This window comes from Hesperophylax consimilis, chromosome 14 (genome assembly GCF_061612785.1).
Source record: "Hesperophylax consimilis isolate HC1 chromosome 14, BYU_Hcon_1.0, whole genome shotgun sequence".
NCBI classification, from domain to species: domain Eukaryota; kingdom Metazoa; phylum Arthropoda; class Insecta; order Trichoptera; family Limnephilidae; genus Hesperophylax; species Hesperophylax consimilis.
The window spans coordinates 20,079,671-20,107,568 of record NC_142849.1 but is presented as its reverse complement, the minus strand read 5'-3'; the positions used below and the strand labels follow the sequence as shown (position 1 = coordinate 20,107,568).

General features: G+C 34.7%; 1 protein-coding gene across 1 annotated transcript; it reads right to left on the bottom strand.

Annotated features, from left to right (window-relative positions):
- Nucleotides 1-6,031: 6,031 nt before the first annotated feature.
- LOC149418029 (trypsin-1-like) lies at nucleotides 6,032-17,783 on the bottom strand. Its single transcript, XM_089639881.1, has 7 exons — nucleotides 17,751-17,783; nucleotides 17,340-17,484; nucleotides 12,117-12,279; nucleotides 10,908-11,116; nucleotides 10,116-10,276; nucleotides 8,820-8,910; nucleotides 6,032-6,153 (listed from the first exon to the last, which is right to left on the bottom strand). The coding sequence occupies exons 1-7, from the start codon at nucleotides 17,781-17,783 to the stop codon at nucleotides 6,032-6,034; spliced, it is 924 nt and encodes a 307-aa protein (XP_089496007.1).
- Between the last annotated feature and the right edge of the window lie 10,115 nt (nucleotides 17,784-27,898).

Genomic DNA, 27,898 nt, shown 5'->3' with positions numbered 1-27,898 from the left:
ATATAAGGTATACCAAGAATAAACACATTTTCGGCTTTTAGCTTCCTCTTAATTGGACTTGATCCGTTAGGAAATAAATAAATAAAAAAATTGATTTACCAGCTTGCGTTCACCCATTTCTGTCAGCAGCCCTCTTGTATTTTGCTATAACGCTTTATAAGTATATACATAAGCTCGTGAAACTAAAGAATTTAATTTATTTATTAATGTTTTGACCATCGATTCAACATCCCTGGATATTATATATAATATCTATTGTCACGGTATGGTGTTGCATACGCTCCGCTTTTTTTTACGAGGGTCGTCCAAAAAGAACCAGCAAAAACGTGTCTCTCAAACCATAAACGTCTTCATTTCGACGTGTGGTCTTCCTTTTAATGTCACCTGCACATCAAACACCTGCGCAACTTTCAGATCGCCCCTCCGATAAACCGGTATATTAAATAAATAGCCGCTCAACCTTTAATTCGGTTATGATTCAACTTAATGACTCTTTATCAAATGGTTTGATTTAACGGAAGATTAATTTTAACCAGCCGTTAACGATATGCAAATTATAAGCTTGGATATAAGATTAGAGTTTAACTAATGGTATGGTAATTCGATCGGGATAATTTATTTACCTGGATATATTCAGAGATTTTGTTTCAAATTTATTGCAAAAATAGTCGAGGAAACTGGTTTATGCCAAAATTTAAGACGTAGCGTCTCTTAGCTATTGCCGTTTTTATATCCCTTGTTTATTTATTTTTATTTTATACTTTAAAGGTCGAAGGACCCATAATTAACCAACCTACGTATTCAAAATGTTGGAATGTAAGCTACTTTGTAAAAACAAGCATTGAAATTACAAAGTTTTTTTTTCGTTTATTTATGTGGTCTGTTTTCCTCCAAGAACATGAAATATATTAAAAAAAAAATATTCTACCAGAGGTTAGCCCTTCCTCATAACTAACTTCGCACCACTTTATATTGGGTATAAAACAGGCCTTTTTTTAAGAAGTCCACAAAAAGCCCGGTTCACTTTGTACAAATAATGTGTGACTAAAATTCGAGTTAATTCCTTTTAAAAATTGGCATCAAAAGGTTACCTAAAAATTGGTAACAAAACAGTTGAAATCTTGTTTCAAGGTAAATTCATAAGAATTTCCTATTGAATCAAGCTTTTCTGTTTTATAAAATTATTGGCGCAGATTTGTGAAGACAAAATTATTCATAAAAAAAATATTTTTTGGATTTTTGCCTTTCAAAAACGATCAGAATTGTACCTTTCGAATGAACACAATCAGTAAACATGAATAATAACGACATCTCTGACGAACATAAAACAAAATAAATACATATTTCAAATATCGATACATTATTTTAATTAAAATAAAACAATTGTCGTACCTACTTTATCGCTTATATAACTGTTCCCTCAATCAATTTCAATTTTGAATACCGAAACAATTCCAAATTCAAAATATCATTAAACCCGAGTTACACACCGATATTATCGTTTTCGATTCTGTTATAATTTTAAAAAAAAAACATACATTTTTAAGTTATTTAAATTTTAATAAACATTTTGTATCTATGAAAAATGCTCTCTGTTACGTTTATGTGAAATATCCTGAAAATATTATTCTCGCTGAGAAAAACAGTTAGGTTCGTACCTTTTGTTTTGTTCAATCTATTCGTCCCTGAAGAATGTTGCTATTCAATTTACATACCTACACACATAAATACATTACTTCAACAGTATTCTGTTCACGTGTAAATACTATCACGAGTGTTTTAAACGACTGTGTAACATTTTTCCAATACTTGGTACTTACTTATTTTGTAACCTAAATGAAATAGGTACCGCCATACGTAGTAATGAAAAATCATGTGTTTTTGGTTTAAAAATTTTGTCGCCTAGAAATGTTTCAGATGCTTTAATTAAATACTGCGAGTAGAATACATCTTGATCTTTGAAATGATCGAGTATTTTTTATATAATCCTTTTTATAAGCCCAGAAAAAAATAATGTATAAGGCCTATGAAAACTGATTTAAAGTTCAAAATCTCCTACTTGCGAACCCATTTTCGGTTATGATTTTATTGTATAGTGTGGAAAATTAAGTTATTTATAAAATGATCGGAAAAAAATTAAATATTTAAGCCTGAAAATCCACAAAATAAAATAAAAGGCACTTTTTGGCCATTTGTTTTTTTCTTGCATAAATCAAAATAGACAAAATAGCGGGAATTTAAACCTTATCGCCATCTACGTAAGGGTTGTTATTGATAGCGGCTCAATTTAAAATATTACACGACATAGTGCATCGCCTTAAAATGTTTAAAAGAAACTGCGCATCAGAAAATGCTTTTATTTAGATGTGGTGTATAGCAGACCTATTTGGGATTAAATGGGAGTAAAACAAATTGGTGTTTGTTTTAAATTACTTGTAATTTAGGTACATAATATTATAAATAAAAAAATGAAATAAAAAATAAAGAAATACCAAATTAAAAAAAAGAATATTTTCCATAAATATACATGAAAATGAACATTTTGTAGAATCAACTTTACAGAACCAAGTTTTTAAACTGCCTAATTCTGCGTATACATGTACAAGCCGAAATGCGAGCCGAGCCTCGAATTATGGGAAAGGATCGAAGAAACCGCAATCGGCATTTCGCTCTATTTGCTATTGCTTCGTTCCTTTCCAATAATTTGAGGCTCGGCTCGCAAATGTAATTTCACCTTATAAGAATATCCTTAAATTTCATAATTTTAAATATTTATTTTACTATTGTTTCCGTGAATGAATGAATGCAAATCTTCAAAAGTGGAAATTAACACACTTTCCGGCATCGGATCGAGCAGAAACTCTTTGTCGATGACAATTCATTCTATCAACTTTTAGTGGCATCACACATTGCAGATAATTTAATTTATATTAAATATAAATATCACTCTATTTTTTGTTGTTGTGTTATGTTCTTTGTAAAAACGGTCGTCTAGTAGAAAAACTAGTTGAAAACACATCATAACAAACATTATAAATAATTATTTATTATAACTAATTAGGAAAGTAAAATAAATAGTTCAATAAATAGGACAAACATTTTTAACACATTTAAGAAATTTAAATATAACAAAGCTGATAAAAATAAAAATGATCTCATGTTCTTGTACAAACTTACTAACTTCGTTAAAAAGTTCATTAAATGTTCAATAATTTGTGAAAATTAGAAAATGACAACAAATTAATTGAGTCAAAACAAAACTTTAGCTCTGTTCATTTAGATGAGACATAGAGTGAAAAAATAGGTTCCGTTTGTTTACCTCCAACTGACCTCCAACTCTCCCAAGGCTCTAACTAAAACTGAATCCGGTCTACGCGAACCGCTTATCGCGTTCTAATAGTGGAACAAGTTTTGACGAGAAATTATTAGTACGCGGTAGCGCCTCTAATTTCAGCTCAATTGCTCTGTTGGATTTGAAAAACTCGTAAATATTTTTTTGTGATTAAATTAAAAGTATGATTATGTTCTGCTTGGTATACCTACTTATCTTATTTTTATGTAACGAAAATTTATTAAAAACAATTTTGTTGATAAATATTTAAAAGAAGAAGTACAAATCTATAAGTAATTTTAATGTTTAGAATTACTTGTTGTACCCTAACAGATATTCTACGGTGGCGGCACTAAACGTGATTGAACTTAAAAATGCCACAAGGTGACATCTAGCGGATAAAACTAGATACAACGTTCTGAACTTCTGTAACACCGTGTAATGGAGAAACATCACAGATCTGAAGGTTGGCAAAATAGCTCATGGGTTAGAGTAGATACCCGGATAGCGAGAGGTCCCGAGAATAAAATGATACACGGAGAAAACTTACCGATATGAAATACTGCTAATTTATTCAAAATCTGGTCAAATTATTTGTTTTCTGTTAAAAATGGGACTGCGGGCCTATAACGAAGGAATTGGAAGAGTGCGTAACAAAGTATCTGTCAAAAGCAAATATTATACTGATATTGATACTATCATACTTATATTGTAGCATGCCGTGATGAAAAGAACGGAATATTTCATCAGGAAACATGAAGAACTCCACATGCTGTCAGTTTTTTAGTCTGTGTAAATGATTTTTAAATTTTTCATGTGTTATGAGCAGAGATGTGCTTTATTTCAAATAAATCCATTTCAAATGGTAATGCAAAATGCAAAATGGGTATTTTCCATTTTGCATTTTAAATGCTTTTCTAAAAACCATTTTGCATTTTGCATTTTAAATGCTTTTCTCAATGCATTTTCCATTTTAAATGCCTTTTTGCAACATTCTTCCTACTATCTCCACTCATTTTTTTTTCATAAGCCCCAAATATCAGTCGGTCCTCAACCTCGCTATGAGAGATAATTTACATTTGTCAAGTTGCTCCCTGGTAGGAGCCCTGGCAATTGAGTGATACCATTACAAAAATACTGAATCAAATACTGAACATGGGGCCATGACGCTGTAATATTAAATGTTAGATAGCAGTTTCTATGTTTTTACGTTGGCAACAATAGTCCTGCGCAAATTTTTTGTGGTTTCATAATCTGTAGTGTCATGTAATATGTTTGTTCTACATTGATGTACATTATTAAATGACAAAATTGTTTGAAACTTGTATATTTATTTTACTTGTTTGACCTGAGAAACCATTTTGTATTTTCAATGCATTTTGAAAATAGGTATTTTGCATTTTACATTTGAAATGCTTTTCTAAAAACCATTTTGCATTATGCATTTTCAAATGGAAAAGTTTTGACCCATTTCCATTTTGCATTTCAAATGGTTTTGGGTACCCATTTTGCACATCTCTGGTTATGAGTTATGACAAACAATTTGATCCTCAAAATTTTTGGTAAATTTTTTATATCATTTCAATTTTCGAGATGTTCATCTCAAGTTGCTTGATTGTAATCATTGAATTTTTCGATACTTCCATGACTCGATTCGAAAGGGGCCAGTGTCAATTTTTCAAATTACAAGGTCTGTGTAGAATTTGCTCTTTTTACCAAGTTTTAATTTCAAGAAAAGTGATTTTCTAGTGTCACGTTGACTCTCGAAAATCGAAAAATCCTTCATCTAAATTGAAAGGTTCCTTTAATATTCTGAAGACAACCTAATTTTGAAATCGCATACAAAATATATCGAAACACATTGACACTGGTCCTTTTAAAACAGGTCAAAGTATTATTCGTGGCCCATCATTTGATACACGTAGTTACTAACATACGGTCTGCAATAAATAAAGTGAGAATTCTTAATATTAATCATTACCTAGAGTAAAACAAATGACAACAACTATAGAATATACATATACACAGAGTTGCATAAGGCTGCATATACACGTACGAACCAAAACGCGTATTTACGTACGAACTAACTACGGGAAAGAAACGAAGTAATCGCGGTTGCGGTTGCTTTGTTCATTTCCTACAATTCGTGGTTTGGTTCGCGGTTTTGTGTCATACGTGTATACGCATACACAAAAAAACAAAGAATTTCGTTTATTACCTACTCGAAGTTGTGTCATCGAACCCCGTTCATGTAGGTACTTTATTCGAGATGACTATAGACTGTAACTTATAAACATAAGTCATATATGTTTAAAGATATCTATATAATTTCTACGTCTGAGTATTTATACAAATCCTAAGTTTAATGAACTTTGTAGTTATTTTCGCCCTTGTGTGTTTTGCACCAAGCAATGTGACTTTTGTTGCGAGCTATCAAGGCATCGGCCTGTGTAACATTAATTTAATGACATAGATCGACATTCTCAACTATGCAGTCAGGCCATTAGTGTAAATATTATTAATATAAAAAAAGTGTTTTAAAAGTATCCACCGTCTGCGCCAATATTATTTAGTTATTTGTGTGAGTAAGTTTACTTAGATAACTGTATTCGTTAGACAAGCTCGTACCGCTGAGTTTAAAACACTTTTTTATTTATTTTTTTATTAATGACAATTAGATTAATTCCTAATAGAGATCGATCAGGGTGAGCATAGGCAGGTGTCCTTCAGGTTTCCCCTCAGCCAGGAGAGGTATCTGGGCACCCTGGTATAGACTCCAGGGTAGCCTGGCCTGCCACATCCTACTCCCCAGGACACGATTCCTGAAAATTATTAATTAAAACAATAAATTTTTACCAAATTACCTGTCTTTCTATTAAAATAGTGTATTTAAATAAGGTTTCATTTTGCCTAAATTTATGGGGACAATTTCCACGCTCATTTAATCCAATAACAAGCCGCATCTTTCTCCACACAGAATTCCCAAAGAAAACCTTCGAGGAAAGACCAAAGGTTTCCCTCAGTTTTATTAAGTTTTTTTTACATTAACTCCACACTATATCATCTTCGGGGATGCTGTGAGTATTGTATTTTTAAGGAGAAAATTGAGTGAACTTGGTTATTGATGAGACCCATACTGTAAAGGGTGGAAATACAGAGTCCTCTTCTTAAGATTGCAATCCGTTTGCGACCTACTTCATTCATTCAAATTTAACTTTGCGGGGATGGATTTTTGGTAGGGGTGATTTTGTCAAACTTTAACAGCCAATTGGATTGGCATGAACTTTCTAAATTCGATACCGTTAATGAGGCGCTACACCATTTTTATTCATGTATTTATAATGTATTTGAGGCTTGCTTCCCTAGGAAACCTCCCAACAGAGGTGGACGTAGATATCCGAAGTGGTTCACTAGAGATACCATCAGGAGCATTGAGATAAAACATGCTCACCATAAAAAATGGAAAGCTACTGGTGACCAAAATGAGTATGAAATGTTCAGTAACCTCAGAGCAGTTGTTAGAATAAATGTTCATATAGCATTCCGAACGTATGTCGACTCAATAGAGAGTGATATCAAGCATGATCCCAAGGCATTTTGGGACTACGTAAAATCACTGCGCAAAGATGGTGGTATAACAGACATCATGATGCATGGTGATCGGGAAGTTAGAGGAGCGGATGTAGCCAATGCATTTGCAACTCATTTCCAATCAGTGTACAGTAATGAGCCTCCATTACTAAATCCCATTTCTGCTTCCAAGATGAATGTGAAGGGAGCCCAAAACATTGATATAAGTCATATAGACGAATCAGATGTTAAATCCTCAATTAATAACATGAAGCATACACATTCACTTGGGCCAGACTTTCTTCCAGTATTTTTTTTAAAAGGATGTGTTGAATTTTTAAAAATGCCACTAAGTTTTATATTCAACCTATCTTTAGATACTGGTGTATTTCCTGATTCCTGGAAATTCTCAAAAATTTGTCCCATTTTCAAAAGTGGATCAAAGACATCTGTCGAAAATTTCAGGCCAGTGGCAATACTTTCCGCCCCGGCTAAGTTATTCGAATCGATAATTCATAAACATGTGCTGTTTCAAGTAGAGCCTTTCTTAATATCGGAACAGCATGGGTTTAGAAAAGGTCGATCAACAGATACTAACCTACTGGTACTCACAGATTATGTTTCCAAATCTTTAGATAAGGGCTACCAAGTAGATTGCTCATATAATGATTTCTCGAAGGCATTTGATACCGTAAACCATGACATATTATTGAATAAATTGTCAACTATAGGTTTTTCTTTACGGTTTCTCATATTCTTTGCAAGCTATTTTACTGGAAGAAAGCAATTTGTATCTCATGGAATATTCATGTCAAAATTATTCCTTGTACTCTCAGGCGTTCCACAGGGCTCTAATTTAGGACCGCTCCTCTTTCTAATTTTTATTAACAATATTACAGAAAATATTCTGCATTCCAGGTCACTTCTTTTTGCTGATGACCTAAAACTATTCTTGGAAATTAAAACTTTAGAAGACTGCATTCGACTCCAATCGGACATTAATAGAATTGTTGACTGGAGTAAACGGAATCGGATCGAATTCAATGTTTCTAAATGTTTCATTCTTTCTTTCACAAGGGCACGTCATACTTGGTTTTACCGGTATACCATGAATGCCCGAAGTTTAAAACGTGTCTCCACTATGAAAGATCTTGGCATCATGTTTGATAGTAGGCTGACATTTCATACTCATATCGAAATGACGTGTAGTGCTTCACTGAAAATGCTGGGCTTCGTCCTACGCACTGCGATGAATTTTAGAGACACCCGGGTTCTCCAAGTGCTATACATTGCGTTGGTTAGGAGTAGGCTTGAGAGTGGGTCGGTGGTTTGGAGCCCACATCAGGTGAAGTATTCCCTTATGTTGGAGAGAGTGCAGAAGAAATTTCTGAGATTCCTCTACCTGAGGGAGTATGGCTACTACCCGTGGCTCTATCCTACTGACTTTCTCTTGGGCATGCTCGGTATGAACCATCTACGGGTCAGAAGAGATGTGCATATTGTATCACACTTCTTCCAACTGATTCGTGGATGGTTAGTAAATCCGACTATCATGGAGAGTATTAGTCTCTATGTTCCTGATGGTTATCTCCGTCACCGACAGCATAGACTGTTTTATCTCCCGGCCTGCAGGACCAACTTGCCAATGGTCATGCCGGTGGGGAGAGCAGTCTTGCTGTTGAACAGAATTAATTCGGATATCGACATATTTAGCATCGGTGAAGCTGCCTTTAAAAGGCAAGCTCTATTGATGCTGGTATAGTTTATACACCGTTTACTTATTATGTAATACTAATTATAATTTTGTAATGTTTTTAAAGGAATAAACTAATTGAATTGAATTAAGTCTTCTATGAAAAGGGTCTTTTCTATCAAACGGACGGAGTATTGTAAATATGTTGTACTCTTATTTCCTTACCAACTATTTCAAATCGGTCCCCATTTTGCAGAAGCAACGGTCCTCCGCTATCTCCCTGACAGGAATCCGTCTTGCCTTTCCCAGCACATAACTGCAGAATAATACAGCAAAATTAATTGGACATCTAATATTTCGGGTCATTATGCCGTATTACCAAAGATATTAGAAGAACGAGATGTGCTATGCGCAGTTCGTACTGAGTGGAATTGTTTTGCCGAGTGTCGCCGATTTTGTTCACCAATACTACTGCACGCTTCGCTAAGGTATCCGCACTAATACATAGAACAGATTGCTGTGCGTACACGTCCCGATACCGTTCAAAGTACCCTAATTAGGTAGTACTCCGGCTACGGTCCGGCGGCCGACATAGCATATCTCGTTCTTCTAATATCTTTGCGTATTACGCTTCCTCCTTCTTTAGCTAACGTTTGGAAAAGCGTTAACGCATCATCATTAGAGCAGATATGTGCATTGTGGTTAACCCCACACAGAGGCCCTGAGGAAAATAACTTCCCTCTGGGCCTAGTTCATCTTTTGAGATGTGGAGGGTCTTTTTTAAGGAAATGAAGGAGGGAACGTTCTGGGAAGGTAAAAGGTATGAAAGTTGGGTAGGAATGTGTCCGGGAGTGACGGAAATATAGATATATCCCTTCCACTGCGGTGCGAGGCAATGGGTCGAGAGACCAGTTGGAGAGGTCAAGGGGTCTCCCCAAACCAGCCTCTCCCGATCTGGCACGCTACGCAACTGGTGGGCAGGCGCATCCTGAAAATACCTTACCCGATGAACCAGGGAACCCCTGCCAATCGGGGTAACCCAAAGATATTAGAAGAACGAGATGTGCTATGAGCAGTTCGTACTGAGTGGAATTGTTTTGCCGAGTGTCGCCGGTTTTGTTCACCAATACTACTGCACACCTTCGCTTACGCTAAGGTATCCGCACTAATACATAGAACAGATTTCTGTGCGTACACGTCCCGATAGCATTCAAAGTACCCTAATTAGGTAGTACTCCGCCTACGGTCCGGCGGCCAACATAGCATATCTCTTTATATATCTTTGGGGTAACCTATGGCATAGGTGTTATCAATAGAAGGTTCCCAAACCCGCCTCCCAAATTGAGTGTTCAGGGCTGGTATTTCAGTGTAATAATTAGTTAAATTCATTTAGTTTTCGGCGTTTAGTTTTGGGTACGCTGTCAAGTACCGGATCAAACAACTATTAATAATGATTGGGTTTTTTACACGGTATAAACCAGTAAAAATATAAATATAAAATTATATTAGTGTTTTAATTACCATGTTGGAGGTGATCCTAGAAGCTCTGTACTTCATAGCCCTGCACTGGCCCAGGGTGAGGATAGGCACGTTGACCTCCTGCACTATAGCGGGTAACGACCCTCCCTCGGCGGTTCTACCCCATCCCACTACGACTCCTTCTCTACCAGCGGGGTCCAATCCTGGAAACAATGCATTAGGGATGTTTACAGTTATATTTTTGATATAAAAGCACATTGCTACATGAAATTGTTTAATTTCCATTAAAACATAATTATTACAGTTAAAATTAGTGTACATCTTCTCACCCTTACATACCGTCACTAAATCTGAATGATTAACGAGAGAGAGCGATCTAGTGCCGAAGCTGTCGAAATAAATATTTTTAGAAGAGTCGTAGAAGTAAGAAAAAAGGATCGATTGAAGGTTTTGATGTTAACGTAATGAGTACGATTGAATAAAAGGACGCTTAGATGGTTTGGAATTATTATAGAGCGGATAAACGATGAAAGGAGTGTAAAGAGATTATATGATGTGAAATTTAATGGTAGAAGAAATCGAAAACGCCCAAGGAAGATATCACACGATCAAGTTAAACAGATACTTGAGTCGGATCATGTCAGGAGTCATGTCAAACAACAAAAGGGTATGTAAGAGACTTTGTGACATGAATGTGACTGAAGCAAGCAGTATGTGCCAAGATCGAATGGTTTGGCGGTCCTTCCTCTCTGCCTAACGCTGCTTAAAATGGCATGATAGTTTGTTAGTTCGTTAGTTACGAAGAAGAATACAAAAAACGTATGAATATCTTACCAACTTTCGGTAGGCAGACTGGCTTGATGATTTTGGAGAACTCCACCGGCTTTCGGAGTCTCAACAACGCAATGTCGTGGTTGTAGGACTCTGCATCAAAGTTCCGATGACGGATGATGACTGACACGGCGCGCATGATGGCTTTGCTCTCGCTGGTCACAAACTGGTCGTGGTCGCCTAGGATTACGCGGATCTTGGACCTCTTTAACCTGGAATCAATGATTTGGACGATATATTTTAGATAAGACAATTCGACGTCAATATTTACATGTAATTTGTGATATTTCGAGACTCTAGTGTAGGTAGAAAGGTATTATGGGTTATAGACTTATCCTACAGATGTTGGTAGTATACAGGGTTACCCCTCCATAGTGGGTATAAGGGTACGGGGAACCGTGAAGTTTCGAGATGGAGAGAAATTTTGAGAGCATAATAAAGAAGACGTTAGCCTCCAGGCCATCCTACAAAACAAGTTGTAAGAGTTGTAAAACCCGATTGTAAAAGTTTTTAGTCTAAATGATGACAGTATTTATTGTGAAGAACCATCCACAACATGAATATTTGCGTGTGTTCTTCGAATTAATGAGTGATTTGTTTTGTTGACGATGGTATTATCGACATTAAGATTTACATTGAATAATATTAACATCAAAAGTGGGTGCACCTGTGGAAGCTGCCCGGATGTAGACTAATAAAAAAGAGGATTTACTAGGTGGAAGTAGATTGAAACAGGATTTGGAGACCATAGGACTGGAAGCAAATGAGGACTAGTTAGAGCACACGCTTCTGTGATCTAACTTAAGATACTAACTCTGAGATATATGAAAAATATTTATGTACATCATTCATTTAAAGGTTCATGGGATGAATATTTACATTGAATACACATCAGTTGGTCTATGTCTCAGTGTTCTCGATCTTCAAATCTTTGTCGCAACTTGTTTTTCTAATACGTACCGTGATAGTATAAACTGCGAGACATAGATGACTCTAGTGTATATATATCATAGAGTTTACAGATATCCGACAGGTGTCAGTAGTATTTATTTTGACCCTCCATCACTTTGTTGTGATGGATTCTTGCCAATAAAAACTCTAGGAAGATCTGGAATGTACTCTGTCTTCAAAGGTTTACTACATTCTGGATAGATTTATTAATGATATATTAGTCTGCTTATTTTTGTGATGAAATTTATCAATCAAACGTACCTTCTAACACAATGGGCAGCCGTCACAACGTAGTTGGACGTGATGAGGGACGCTCCACAGTGGAACTGACCATCGTACACTAATCTCGCCACCCAGGGGTAACGGTTAGGTCCGGTCGGCAACCCTCCCACAATTCTGTTCTCCTGGTTAGATACTCCGCATTCTGAAATTTCACGTGTTAGTTTTTGGGATAAAGAAGAATATCATCTCCATGGTGCATTATTTATAGATACATTTTAGTAGCTATTTACAATAATACAATAATACAATGTTCTAATGATTATGGCAAATGCTACAATACTAATAATAATGTGCTCGACTCAAATATCAAATTATCATTGAACGGACGAAAATTTCTAGTTAAAGACACTATTGTGCTTTCAATGATCATAAATTTGTAAGTTTTTTCTTGTTTAATATATAAATTAATTGCATTAGAAGATGCGTAGATATAGTCAAGGATATAATATTAAATAAATTATTATATAGCAAAAGCTAATTCTTAATCCTAGATTTAATAATATAATGCAATAACAGATGACTGAATTTAAAATTGTAACAAACCCGAATAGATTTAAGCCGTGTTCTATCATAGTTATCCCATTAAGTGCACATTTTGATTTTTATTAAATCAAGTTGATGGAAATTTAATGAAAAAGGAACAGTATTTATTACATTCATTTAAGTCTACCTAACACACTAATTTCATATGTGGATCTATCTATAGTTCAATGAATTCAGATTTATTTTGTGCTAGCTTTTACCCGCGGCTTTGCTCGCGTGGTGTTAGGGAGAATGACAGTACAAAGATTTATTCTGTGCTAGCTTTTACCCGCAGCATTGCTCGCGTGGTGTTAGGGAGAATGACAGTACAAAGACTTATTTTGTGCTAGCTTTTACCCGCGGCTTTGCTCGCGTGGTGTTAGGGAGAATGACAGTACAAAGATTTATTCTGTGCTAGCTTTTACCCGCGGCATTGTTCGCGTGGTGTTAGGGAGAATGACAGTACAAAGACTTATTTTGTGCTAGCTTTTACCCGCGGCTTCGCTCTCGTGGTATTAGGAATAATGACAGTACAAAGATTTATTTTGTGCTAGCTTTTACTCGCGGCTTCGCTCGCATGTTATTAGGGAGAATGAAAGTAGAAAAATTTTTCTCGAGGGAATGAAATTTTTTTTCTGGATGAAAAGTAGTGTGTCACTTCCCAGTTCTTTCAACTATCCCTTTGCAAAAAATCACGTCGGTCGGTTGTCGTGATCTTTCGTATTTATAATATTACTTGGGATTTAATTGTCAATTTCAAAATTGGAACTGATTGTCCAAGTAATAAAGTACCTGCCTTGCTATTGCTATAATATAGTGTTTAAACAGAAAATGATTTTAATTTTAATTTTCAAAATTGGAAATGATGTATCAAAGAAGACGAGCGATAAATTACCTACATATCATACAATTCTTTTTAACCTAAAAATTATTTTTCATGATTATATTGTTTAAATTTTTTACGGTCAAGACAAGAAAAGACATATTTTGTGATTTTTCAAGGGTCCTAGCTTTTTCCATTTTCAAGAAAGCGTTATTTAGTAAATAACTAGATTTAGGGTTTCATTATGCGTGACAAGAAATAAAACATGATATCTATTCTAACGTCTTAAAATTCAAGTAATTGCAGTTTTAAGCTCAGTCACCGATACGTAGGGTCTTCCTAGACATTTTTAATATAATATTAAGTATAGAGTAGTAAAAAATGTATGCTAAGTGACAAGTGTGATTAATTGCTATACAAATAGGTCTAAGGAAAAGTTAGTAAGCAGAAATATATACCTGTACTATTAGAACACGCTTCCTCGAGCGGGTTCTCCAAAGGAATCAAATCGTTGGCAGACCCGCACTCTAAAATCATCATAAAGCAATTTCTTCAACTTCTATTATGTGATCATTGATCTTATGTGGTCACTTAAACCTCAATTACAAGAGATGCTCAAAAATCTGAATATCTTTCAAGACTAGTGAACATCAGATATTGTGATTATATATTTATTGTTTTGTGCCAATAAAATTCACGAGAAAATTTCTAAAATAAAGATGCAAGTTCCCCATTAATGCTTTAACCATAATTAAACATTTTACAAAAATGCATGTTTTGATTAATGTAAAGTTTTTTTCCAGTTAAGTTATTTAGAAAATATGCAGGCACCATAGATACATTACTATACAGGTAGGCTCTAATAGATTATATTTTATTTAACTCATATTTTAGTAATAATTAGTTGTGAGAAACAATTAGTTATAATAATAAATATATTTGTTAAATATTTTAAATTGATAATATTTGTGAACTACTAAATAAAAATAAAAATCTTATATAATTCTTTAGTTCGAAGTCAAGTCGAATATCGAGTCGATTCCATTGAGAAAATTCAGCATACATTTCTAAGATATTTTTTTATTTTGTACAAGACATACATATTGTACATTTGTAAAATGTTTTCAATGTCCAACTAGGAGGAATGCCCGTATTAGGACAGTCAAAATTTGGACGAATTATCATATATATTATGTAAAAAAAAAGACAGAAAAAAAGAGGAGAAGTAAAAGAATAAAAATTGTTTAAATCATAAAGTTAACTTTTGTTTAGCATACTTATCAAAATAATATGTACATATTATATATTAACTATAAACTCGGTCTACCAATAGAAACCATCAATTACAACCACTTAATGAAAGAATTAAATCATTAAAACTGTCAGATAGAAGACTTGTTTTCGACTTGACTTTTCTTTTCAATTGCAACAATAATATCATGATATAGTTATTTAGATACTCGCTTGTACCTATATTGCATGTTGTAGGCAATACTTTCGCAGAAATTGCAAATGTGTTCAACTGCACAGAATATAGGTAAAGAAGGCTATAATAACATACCTCAATAATTAGGTTAGCATAACACTATCCTTTTGCATGGGTTCTACATAATTTTATTAGCAAATTTAACTACATGATTACTGTTCCACTAAATAATTATGTACATAATTTACTATAGAAAAAAAAATTCAGTTAATTTTGTTTTAAATTTAAAATAAAATTACTCTCATTTGGCGAATGTGAATGTAATATTTTTTTGTTTATTTTGTTTAGCTATAATTTTTTAACACTTTATATCTAGTGTATATTTATTCGAAAACTACAATTATAATACACTCACTCCACGCACTAAAATTTTAACTTCACAACATTAAGACATTAGCTTTTTCAACTTTTAACGGAGTTCATTGAACAATTTAAAACCTTTGTAAAAAATATTGTTCTGTGTTCCCGATAAATTTGTCTTCGGAACCCTAAACTCGTTGGAACTTTTCGTAGGATAGCCATAACTGTGCTCTTTTTCTTCTTTCTTAGTGAGCCGAGGAATTATAATCTAATAATTTTGACTTTGGTATTCTGTGAAGTATGTTTTATGTATAATGGGTCAACTTTTATATACCGCCATTTAGTGGTGAAATCATCATCGTAGTTTCTATCCTATCTTTCCTTTTTTTCTTGCGTTCTCTTATTGAAAACAGTTTTTGTGTATATTGTTCGCTTTAAACTAAATGGAAGATTGGGAATATCAATAAATTACCACCATGCATACGTTTTTAAAACTTAACTTGTTAACTAGTAATTCAGTGTTAAATTTCCGATAAACCGTTTATTGGAAAAGTCGGAAAACGTGCAATCTGTGGTAACATAAAGTGGTTGCATAAATCGCACTTGGTAAACTCGTTGAAAGTGAAAATAGTTGCGATGATGTATTCAGTTCAGCACGAGACTGTTAGACAATTCAATTTCACTAATTATGCAAGTGTAATCATTGCCACTGGCTACTGTCATCGTGTGGTAAGTGGTTAATGCATTCAGATACATCTATTACTTATTGCATGGGAGCTCGTGTAAACTGCAAACTGCATAATATATTTGATATTGTTGATAACTCTGTCCACAGCTCTTTTGACAGTTAATTATTAAGTAGCAAGGTACTTCAAATAATGCATGCAGCAGAATCACAAATTTCTATTGTTTCTATTTGTTGTGTTCGTACAAACAGGTCTCCAACTCGTCTTGGAAGGAGTTTATAATTAAATGGTTCTTTTAGATTAATCAGGGATTTATTAATACTCCACGTATTATAATGGCGACTAGGTAGTCGACCTAACTAGAAGCTTGCTAATTGTAATCTGAAACATTGAGTTTCTCTGAGATCATACCCACTAGCCCTGGCGACTACTGGCCAGTGGCTCCATCCTGTGGAATTCCACGCAAGCTCTATGCACTGCCATCTGTGCGTGCATCTATGAAGCTCTTACTTCCCAACAGATCAAAATGCAAATTGAGGTAAAAAGTCTGAACACCTTAATATGAGGATTTCTCGGTCTCATTTTTTAAAGAGTGGCTCTTATGGATACTGCTGCCCGAGATCCACTCATTGGATAATCAACACCTCTTACAAAGATCACCCCGAGTGGTTTGTGGGGTGAGGTTTGACCAGGTCCTGGTGACGGACCATATCAGGAGAGGCTTGGAGACCCTTCCAGCCGGACTCTCTCGACCCATCGCATTGTATCGTCTGTCACGTCTGGACACACTTAATCTCAGATTCCTACCCAACTCTCACACCCTTTTCCATCCTAGAACTTCATCTCCTTAAAAATACCCTCCACACAGCATCCTCAAGGATGACACAGGCCTTGACAGAAATTATTTTCCTCGGGGCCTGCTGGCTCTGCTTCGATTTATTTAATTTATTTATTGTGTTTTTTAATTCCCAATCTACTATATTCCCATCTTGCATGGTGGAGTATTATTGTGATATTATGCTCATAAAAGCGTTCTTTGTGTTTAAAAAAAAAACGTATATGTATGGGTGAAAAATCCGAAAAAAATCTTGAATTTCTCCTAGTTCAAATCATTTTAAAAGGAAAATATTGCTCTTGCAATAATGGAGGGAATTGAACAGAATTGAATTGAACTATCAATTATTGAAATTCACTTATTTAATATATTTATTTTCTGTAACTATTTTCATTGGTTTTAAATAGATGGATTAGTTAAGGCAGTAAATGTACACATGCTTAGGAATTATTGGTTAAGTTAAAGTTTTTCCTTGTATTTTTTCGCAGTAAAATCCCAGTGAACTTTATATTGGATTTTTTAATACTCTTCCAAAAAATGTATCACTCACCACAGGTGCAGTTCTTCACTCTGGTACCAGTATCATCTTCGTCCTCCTCGGTAAAGGACGGTACCTCCAGCCCGAACAGGGTGTCGAACAGGAACCTTTCTGTCCTGTTGCTGCCCGGGACTGCGGAGTCGATGGCATTGCTGGTCTGCAAAAAACAAATATTAAAATTATTTTAGTATATTATCAAATAAATAAATCAACTTATATTTTTTACATTAAATCGACACAGGGGGCCTGGGGAAAAAAGGTTCCCTTAGGGCCTATGTCATTTTCGAGGATACTGTGTGTGGTGGGTCTTTTTTAGGAGAGAAAAGACTTGAAGAGATCCATGTTTATCCAACAAATCGTTCCAGTCGACCAAGTCGTAGAAGCGACCCGTTCCCATGTGTGAAATTTCAACCATGTACGTACGAGTATGTTGGGGGCGCATTTGGCGTATTTCATGACCAGGCACCGGCGCCGAAGGGATCAATTATGCTAGTTCCTCGGAGCATCGTAGAACAAGGACAGCATATCTATCTGTCTCTTGTGCTATAAAGATTACAATCCTTTTGTTAAAACAAGGGAATCTATCAAACGGACCGCCCGTTTCTGAACAGAGTTAAGTAAGTTAAGAGTTATTTTTTTAGGTATTTTGGGGCTCCAGACCAGAGGTGGCTGCCAAATTCATCACCGGGGCGCACTTGCGATGTGTACAGGGTCAGCAGTTGTGTACTATTAAAGTATCTGCAAGCCCTGTGATACATGATCGTACAGATTCCATACAAGACATCTTTCCGTATAGAAAAATGTTGCGTTTTTATTTCGGAATTTATTTTAAATATTGTACAAACAGTATATACTATACTGACTAGAATCTCAACTGGTCTGAACTGCCTGGAGCAAGTGAGACTATGGCATCCCTAATAGGGGTATGTTATGCGGCTGTGGCTAGTGGGGGGGAGAAGAGATGGAATGAGAAAAATGGGGAAGTACCTACCTAGCTATTCAGACCTGGTTAACAAGCACGGCCAAATGCATTTCAAATAAAGTTTAAAATCAGAATGGTGATATTTTACCGAGAATATCTTCAACTCTCATATTATTTTTTATGTTTACAAAAAATTTATGAAACAGCATTAATAAAATAAATACAAATTATTTGCGCAATTCGTAATCGAGAGACTTACTCCTCGACCACGCCATAAACGTGGTTTCAATCTTGATTTGAATTCGTGTATATTTATGTTAATTTCACATTTCTTGTGAGTGACGGAAAATCCTTTTATCTGGGTAGATTTCAATTTATTTGAAAACCTTATGTTCATTACTGAAAAATTGATTTTTTTCAAATGTAATAACGCCATTGAGGTATATAGATAGAGCTAACATTGGCGTTCAAAATTATGGACCACAAAAATCGGTTAATTGTCCGCAGTGAGATACCTACCACGGGCTTCAGTCGGTTACAGGGTTAATGACTTCAAAATGCCGACATGCATGCTGAGATATTGTACAAGTCGAACTGGAAAACTGAAATTAGCACGCCAATAACCCAGATCCTCCGGGCTTTAGCAAGTTCGTTCCTGGTCGGAAAGATTCGTACGACGTCGAAAGCCTCCAAACCTCGCTTCCTAGTTCCCGCACGGAGCAATATTTTACACTGATTTTGCAAAGAATACAGACTCTATTTACGTAACTCAATGGTTGACATACAGATATTTAAAATGTTCAATATAGATCGTAGAACGAAGCTTAATGGTTTACAGCATAACTTACAACTTACACACTGCAAAGGTGATACATTTGTAAAGTCTCGATCGTATAGTAAAAGAAATGAAATGTTACACTATGTTCCGGCAAGAACCTCTCCAACCTTGTTTAGAAACCAAACTTACGCAACTGGCACAAGTTCAAAGTCACGTGCAGCCGCTGATCATAAGACCTGAACCGTGACACTCTCGCTCAACCAGTGCCAGCAACTAGAGGCGAGGCAAGGAGAGAGAAAGTCACTAAAGTCGCTCAGTTGCGCATTTTGCCGCGTGCCATTCGTCTAACGAAAACATCTACCATTATAAGAGTTCAAAAAGAAGAAGAAGATTACTGAAAAGATTGAAGTATCGTAATAATTTTTTAAAAAATAAAGCGACGTAAAAACGTGTGTTGCGAAAAAATTAAATAATATACGATTTTTATTTTTTAATGATAAACTAATGTTTATAAGACAAGGTTTTATGCATAGCATAAAGGATAACAAATTATAATAATCAATAATTAGTCGCATGAAATATCAATACAAATTGAAAATATCTCCCGAGTAAAAATAAATGTGAGAAAAAATGTGAGTAAATGTGAGTGAGTAAAAAATAAATTTAGTGAGAAATTTAGCACTAACAAAGCCTTTCCTACAAAATAAAGTTAGTTGTTTACAGGTGGAAAAATATAATAAGCAGTAGTTGTTGATTGAGGTATAAGTACATAATCATGAAAATTGAATCATTTGGCGTGTTGGAAATAAGCCGACATAGCTCAGTGGTTTCAGAGCACCGGACATCAGAAGGCACGTGTTCAATTCCGATTGGCGGCATTTATTTTTAGTCTGGAGATATTTTCTTTTTTTTATTTGCGGATTTTTTAAGAGCTTAGAAACATATGATATACTCGTATATTTATTATGTCAGTAGAAATTTGGTACGCGGGGTCTTAAGTCATCATTGTTAGAATGGTGCCTATTATGAAATATGATGTTAGAAATTGTGCACGAGAGATGAAATTTCATGTTTAATGGGGGTTATTTTGGACTGGAGCGATTGTAACACAACTAAGTCTTGATGAAATCTTCACAAAATCTTATCTTCACAAAAAATCGACCTGTAAAAAACAATGTTTTTCCTTCAATTTAAAAATAAATCGAAATTAGTTTTGTCTGAGGATTGAACTTTCCTACACAGGAACTGCCAACCTCGCCAAGTGCCGATCGGTTAGGATCGACTGTAATGTTATCCGATTTCAGAGAAATTCGTATATGTCGGTGTGTGTGTGCGTGATTGCCACAAAGAGTCAATTTGACTGCATTGTCAAAATGAGATTCTTTTGGGTGTCGGGAAATCGGTTAATTTCCACGTTCAAATTTTGCTTTCTTTAATTACCGAAAAAAAAAGAAAAATTTAAACAGATGTATTGAAAATAGTATATTATACTAAGAGAATATTATTTTTTTTATCTTTTGTTTAATATTACCTTTAGTATTATATACTAAAGGTAGAAAATAGTATATAATACCAAAGATAATTTTTTTTTCTTCCGATTTTATATCCGAGTTTCGAAAAAAGAATCGCGAAATCTACTGGTAGTATTTAGTGTAAAACTGTTTGTCAAAAAAGTTAGCATACAATTGTTATTATCCTTTGCCAGTGCTTAGAATTAGGTAAGGTTTTACCGTATTGCTGATCTTTGATTTTTGGCTCTTAAAATATTCACACGTGAAACACAGTTATCTCGCAATAAATTTATATGTAATCAAAGTATTATGAATCATTGAAGACTCTCAAACGAAAGATGTGAAACAGAAAATACAGAAAAAAGATTCAGTCAGAATTTCATTTGGGAGTCGTTAATATTTCTTCAGTGATTAAATATTACATTTAGAGGTTTTTCTTATGAAGTTATTACATAAGCAAAACAAAATTATTATACTAGGTTAATTTTAATAAATTAAAATCGACTTTAATAAATTAAAATTAACCTAGGTTCTTTCAAACAGGAAACAGGATTATTTCCTTCAATTTATTATTTGTATTTAAGCCGTTATCTCTTTCAAAAGTTAATTTTCCAGATAAAATAAATCAACAATAAGGAAGTTGAGTGAAAAATATTTTGACTTAAAAAAAATATGTTCATGTAGATCAAAAAATATCGATTCTAAATATATAAATATATTTCTATAGTATTATTCTTAGAATTAGTTAAACGTTCTTGAAAAAGCAATAAATAGCAATAAACTGAATACGCTCCACGATTGGTCGAAAGAATTCTGACGTCACATGTATTGTATCGTGGCTGTACGTAGAACGCGTCACCGCAATGTCTATGGTGCATCTTTTTCTATTACATGAGAGATGGTCGGTTTAGATGAGAGAGGTGTATAGGCCAAACGTTTATTTGGGTCAAATCACAGCCGGTCGTGGAGTTAAAGCTTCCAAGTAAGTTTATCAAATTATCAATTTTGTTCATTTGTACGTTACGATAAATATAATACATTTTTACAGAATAAAATAAATATAATCATTGCGTATTCTACCCATCTGACATTTACCAGGTATATTTATTGATTTCGCATGACATGATAATTATTCTCTACTCATTATAATATATATTATAATGTGGTGATGGCTTATAAATATTTCATCTTTTGTTTACCATATAATACGGCACTGCTGAAAACCAGCTGCATTCCCGGAGAAACCCCTTTGTCAATAGGATCTATGTGAAAAAATAGCTCCCATCTATTGTCAAATATATGTAGGTATTTGTTGTTATTATTATATGAAATGGATTTCTAAAGATACGTATTCGTATAGTGCTTTATAATAATATGTTGTTTATTGCATCGCTTATAAGTTTTTATTATTATACATGTGATACACTTCAGGCCTCCGCGCAGAAAAGTCTCACAGTGAACTGGGCTGTAAACCGTTATTTTACTTTTGGTCTTTATTTTTCTGCGCGGCGGTCCTGAATTGGCGCGGGGCAAGTCAACAAATAGCGACGGCAATACCGTACCGGGCGGGAGAAGCAAATAATCTAACTTAAAATATTAATTTAACTATTAAATCTTAATCAATTTCCTTTTTTTTAATAACATCAATTCTAATAGACGGTTAACATTGGTAAAAAAAATTACTGGAATTCCTTATACAAAAATTATTTTTTTTTCCATACAAAATGTTTAAGCGACGTGGTTCTCACAGTTTGAATGACGTCACATCCACACCCCGCCTCTTACCGCTCGGATTCCGCTCGTTTTGGTGGGTTTAATAAAATTCAAACTTTGAGAATTAATTTAACTATGAAAACAAACTTTAAAAAAAAAATACTTGTATTTAAGTTTGAATGCGAACATTGATAAAAAACAATTTTAAAAAATGGACTCAACTTCTTTATAATACAGGGTGTTATAGCCCGTCATAAGAAAAGTCACTAGAAATGAAAGGTAACAAGTCAATTTTATTAATTTAAGATGAAATAAAACTTAACTACAGCGCGATTCACTAATTATTTTATCAAATGTTCTAAGCTTTTCATTTATTTTGTGAAAGCGGGTCGGTCGCACTGAAAGAATGTGCAATATTTACATATTTAAAAGAAATAATAGTTTAAAGTTAAAACGGTTAAGTTTCTGCTATTGTCCTCCATTTAATGATATTCCTGTATACATCGTTCGATCCACGCGAAAATGATAAATACACAGTTAACTTGTTAATAATAATTTTAAAATCATGAAAATTGTTCTAATAATAAATGCTAGTTTTAGCCCATCGTCCCACGGGTCGGTAAGCAATCGACATAAACCTAATTCTGTAAGATTCAGCGAGAAAATTCCACACTGAACTGTGCTGCACGCCGTTACCTTACTAAAGCGAAACTAATTTTCTGCGCATTCGCATGTCGACTTGCTTACCGACCCGTAGGACGACGCGACGGGCTGACTTGACGGTTACACCAAAACTAATCTCCGAAAATTACATTAGTTTAACTATTTAATATAGTGAAATACCGGCCCTGTTATCACTTCTAAATACATAAACACACACACTTTACTACAATCTACTCATCTGCCCTGATGATATACACTGTAATGCTGTCAGAAACGATGGCTAAAGAAAGAGGAAATATAACACCGCATACCCAATAATTTATTACGATAGAAAGGTTTAATTATTTTTAAATATTTGTGAAGTCGCCATTGATATAGCATCAGATCTAAAGACACGCGCCGCGCCGATTAGAAAACGTGTCAAGGTCTGCAAAAGAGGAAACTAAACTGGCTATCAACTCGAAGAAAGTATTACATTCCGTTATATTATCAAATGCTTAGAGATTTTAGTTAAACGGTTCACTTGGTTCCTTGCCTAGTGCCTATCAACCTTACCAACCGAGCAAGAATGGGAAAGGAACATTTACACTAATTTACTAAACGGGCGCAGATCAGTGATTCGTACGGCCGCAGCGTTACGGTTTATACAATAAATCTACTTTACAGTTCCTTCGTGAACAGTTAAAATTTACCTCTCTGACATGCAAATTAAAAACTTTGTAATGTTCTGTAAAATATAATCTACCATGCAAAAATGCGGAACGTTTTTTTGTGCACAGTTGTACGCAGAATTGATTTTCGTAGAAGCGATAATACAAGATGTCCGGGGGTAAGTGCACTAACTTCGGGAGATTATTCTACACAATATTACAAGTAAAAAAATAATAATTCATAAAATATCACAGTTTCAAGTTAGTTTTCAGGTTAAAAAGAATGAATACAAGATGTATGGAAAAAAATTCTTCCATTGAAAAAAAACAGTAAATTTCGAAAAAATATTTTTTTTGTATAGTCTACTGCAACGCGTTGCAGTTGTAATTGATTTGTCGCCAAAAGAAAATGAGGGTGGATATTTAACTGATGATGGACACTGTAATGTTGTCCGAAACGTTGGCTAAAGAAGGGGGTAGGGCAACACGGCATAATGCCTCAAAAATAAATCACTATAATACTTTTGGCCGCGAAAATTTCAAACCATATCTAATTTTATTAATGTTCATATTTTTATGCGTGTAGTTGTTATTTTCTAACATCACGTTTAGAGCACTTAAAAAATCAACTGCTACGAGCATATTCTAGTGTTACATCTTGCATGACGTGGTTATGTTTTAGTATTAAAACCACTAGTAGTAGAACAAAAATGTATGCACCATTTAACTTACTATTTCATTCATAATGTTTGCCTGCATTCACTAAACAGAGAAAACGCGTGCTGAACTCTGGTATAACGTTAACGTCTATTATACAACATGACATAAGAAGTCATTTAAATGTATGTGACCTTAGCGACCTGTGTTCTAAATTTGAAAGTATGCGACCTTAACGACCTGTGTTCTAAATTTTACAAAGCTCACTTTAAGGTCAATTTCAGACAGATTTTATCATGTTAGTAGGATGAGTGATAAGCTATTAGCACTGAAACAGTAATCGGCCTTTTCAAGTTTGACACCAGAAAATAAGATTTACGATCTCATAATATCCTTCAAAAAAATGTAACATGATGCTAGTCTCTCACTTGCTTGTGTATTTAATAGCGTCATCTCGAAAAGTATGCTAAGTTTGGTATCATTTCTTATCTTTTTATTAAGGAAAGTATTTTTGATATACACATAAAGTATTCGGAAATATGTGATTCCTTAAAATTAAAAAATGTAAATGATTTGTTATCAGTGCTGTTGTTATTGTTTTTGTTCGTTTTTAGGTTAAAATGAGTGGTAATAAGTGAGTGGCTAATAACTGTCACTCCAAAAGATACAAACTATAGTTATGCCCCCACCCCCGGTCAAGTGCTATGATTATTAGGAAAAAAAATATTTTTGTTCATTTTTACAATATATGAATAATACGTATACACAGCTTCTCTGAGATTTGAAGTGAATTAGACAACAAGTAACAGTTACTGGGCCGAGGGGCAATTATTGAGTTAAAGACATGCCAATTACATCATACCAATGAAGCCAGAAGCCTTATAAAAAATAAGGGGTGGAGTAGCACTACGTGCTGCTGGGAAGATATATGGAATGCCTAAAGCTACTGTATAATTTAAATTGAAGAACCCCATTACAAAACCTACCTTTGAACCAACACCGATTCATTCTCCATTGGTAGAGGGAGGCTAGATATGCGATTACGACAAGACTGGATATGCGATTTGTCCAGAAAAGGTTTTCTTCATAAAAATTATGACACATTGAATAGTGTTCAGTGTTTTCTGAAAGGGAGCCCGCGTTCAAATATCTTCGTCAATAATAGATCAGGTAAAGGTTGGATAAAAGCCTTTTTAAGGTGTCATTAAAATATAGTGGAGAAAACCATTTAAAAACTATTGTTGGTAATACGTAACCAGAATATTTGATAATTGGTTTCAGGACATTTTCATTTTAACCAAATGCCTTAGATCAGGGGTCTCCAAACATTTCAGCCGGAGGGCCACATTGACTACTCCAGTGAGTTCAGAGGGCCAAAACCGTTTTAATTTCTAGACACCCATATTTTCTGTCCTAAGGAGGGGGGGGGGTAGACAATAGAATTTTCAGGGATGAAAATATAGCTTTAGATAACGTAGCTTTGAAGATAATTTTTGATATTCGTTTCTCAGACCTTGTTATCATTGCGAATCAAATAAAGATTTTTCAAAAAAATCCTCTCGATATATTCGCGCGATGCTTGTGGACGCAATGTATTGGTGCCAAGTACCTCGCCAACGAGCATATTTATTTATTCGCACGAAAAAATTCGCGGAGTTTTCGCCCCTTCTGAGCAAGGTCTTAGCCATTAGCTGTCGCGGGTCCTTGATGACACTGGTCATAAGATGTCGCGGGCCGGATGGAAGACACTGGCGGGCCGGATACGGCCCGCGGGCCGTAGTTTGGAGACCCCTGTCTTAGATTATACTATTATTTCGAAGAGATCTCAGCAAATACATGAAAATGGTTCAAATAATGGAATAAAATATGTAAAATAAATTTAAAAACTATTTAATGTAGATCAGTAGGAGTAAATACTTCCGTAATTTACTTACTTACTCAATTAGACATTTACAGAAACATTACATTTACTTTTAAATGAGTGTGATTGATCGTTCAAAACAAATCAATGTAAAAATGTAACATGTTTTACACCTGTCATCTGTGACATATACACGGTGTCGGGAAATTAGTTGTAGAACCGGGAAATCAGTGAATCTGCGTCACGTAGATAAGCCAAAAACACATATTTTTACGATCTGAGCATTTCGATTGTTTTAATGTGAATACTGCACAAGAATTCGAACTGCTCCCAACCATCTGGAGCCTGTGAGATTATGGCATCTCCAATTATTGAGATATGTTCAGAGTCTTAAGGCAGAGGGGAGGGGAAGGGTATGGTGGAAATGAAGGTGGGAAAATACATGGCTATTCAGATGTGGTCAATGGCTAAAGCCATACGACGCATTTTAAGACAATAATCAGCTGATAACACGGCCTCCAAAGTTGAGTGGTTACAATTCTTTCGCAGAAGTCGCAGATTCAAACCCCGGTGTGGGCAATGGGCATATATAGTGATATCAGCCTGTTTGAAATACCACTATTCAGAATCGAAACGTTACATGAAACGGGTCTTTGATGACCAGATCTGTCTAGCTAGGTTCCTTCCCACCTTCAGCCTCACAACTATCCCCAATGAGAATGTCATAGTTTCACTGGCTCCAGACTTTAAGGAGCAGTTGGGACTAATGTGCAGTACTCACATTGAAAAATAATAATTTTAAAGTAGGTTACCCCTTAGCGACCGATTTGATGAAAAATCGCCAGTTTTCCGCTTGTAACACAAGTTTCCGGACATCATGTAATGTATATCATTGCACATAATGACTGCTGTGATTCACGCTTCTTCCTTTCCACGTTGCTGGCTTGACTTTCTCTTCAGTAATATCAGATCATCATAATTAATATATAGTTAGGAATCCTACATGATAGTCGAACAGCATTAGTGTGACATGTGATGACATCGTAACTTCACAAATTTAAGGAATGGCTTTATAAATAATAACTGGTGCAGACACATTAAAAATCATGGGATATTTTAAATTGTGGGATATATATGAAGCCGAAAATGTATCTAAAATATTTTCTTTAGATTATATATTATTTGTCAATGTGCTTTGTAATTTAATTTTGTTGACAAATTGACGATCAGAAATTTACCTTTCGAATTAACACCGTTAGTAAACTTTAAAAATTATGATATCTAGCAAAAAATTAAAGAAAAGACTTTAAAGATAAGAATTTGAGTTCATTGAATATGTAAAATTTCAAGCAGGAATAATTCACCCAAGAATAACTAACGAACGAACAAGCGATATTAGTATTTTTGTGGATGTATGGATGTATGAACACTCTGTATGCCATGGTATAAGACCAACATTCAAAAACATCTTGAGAAAGGTAGATAATGTACTCAGACAATGTTTATGAAGACCGACAGAAGGGACCATCTCTAAAATGATCTTAGAAAAATTTCGAGAGTGTAAACTCGACCATCCGGACAAATCGGCAACTGCCGAGCCGGTCACTACGAAAACAATAGAATTTACCAAAACCCCATTAATATTAATGAAAACGATGGGGCTAAGCTTAAAAATTCTTGGTGTCCGTTACTTGATGCCTACACCAATAAAAAATAAAACTAATTACTGTACTGAAATACCGACCTTATGATGATAATATAGTATCACCACTACGTACATACATACACTTCACGAAATCTGCACATCTGCCCTGAT

Coding starts and splice junctions, on each gene's coding strand:
- LOC149418029 (XM_089639881.1), bottom strand. CDS start 17,783: ATGAAATACGCCAAATGCGCCCCCAACATACTC. Junction 17,485..17,750: donor AATGCGCCCCCAACATACTC/GTACGTACATGG, acceptor TGTTTTTTGCAG/ACCAGCAATGCCATCGACTC. Junction 11,117..12,116: donor GCTGCCCATTGTGTTAGAAG/GTACGTTTGATT, acceptor CATTGATTCCAG/GTTAAAGAGGTCCAAGATCC.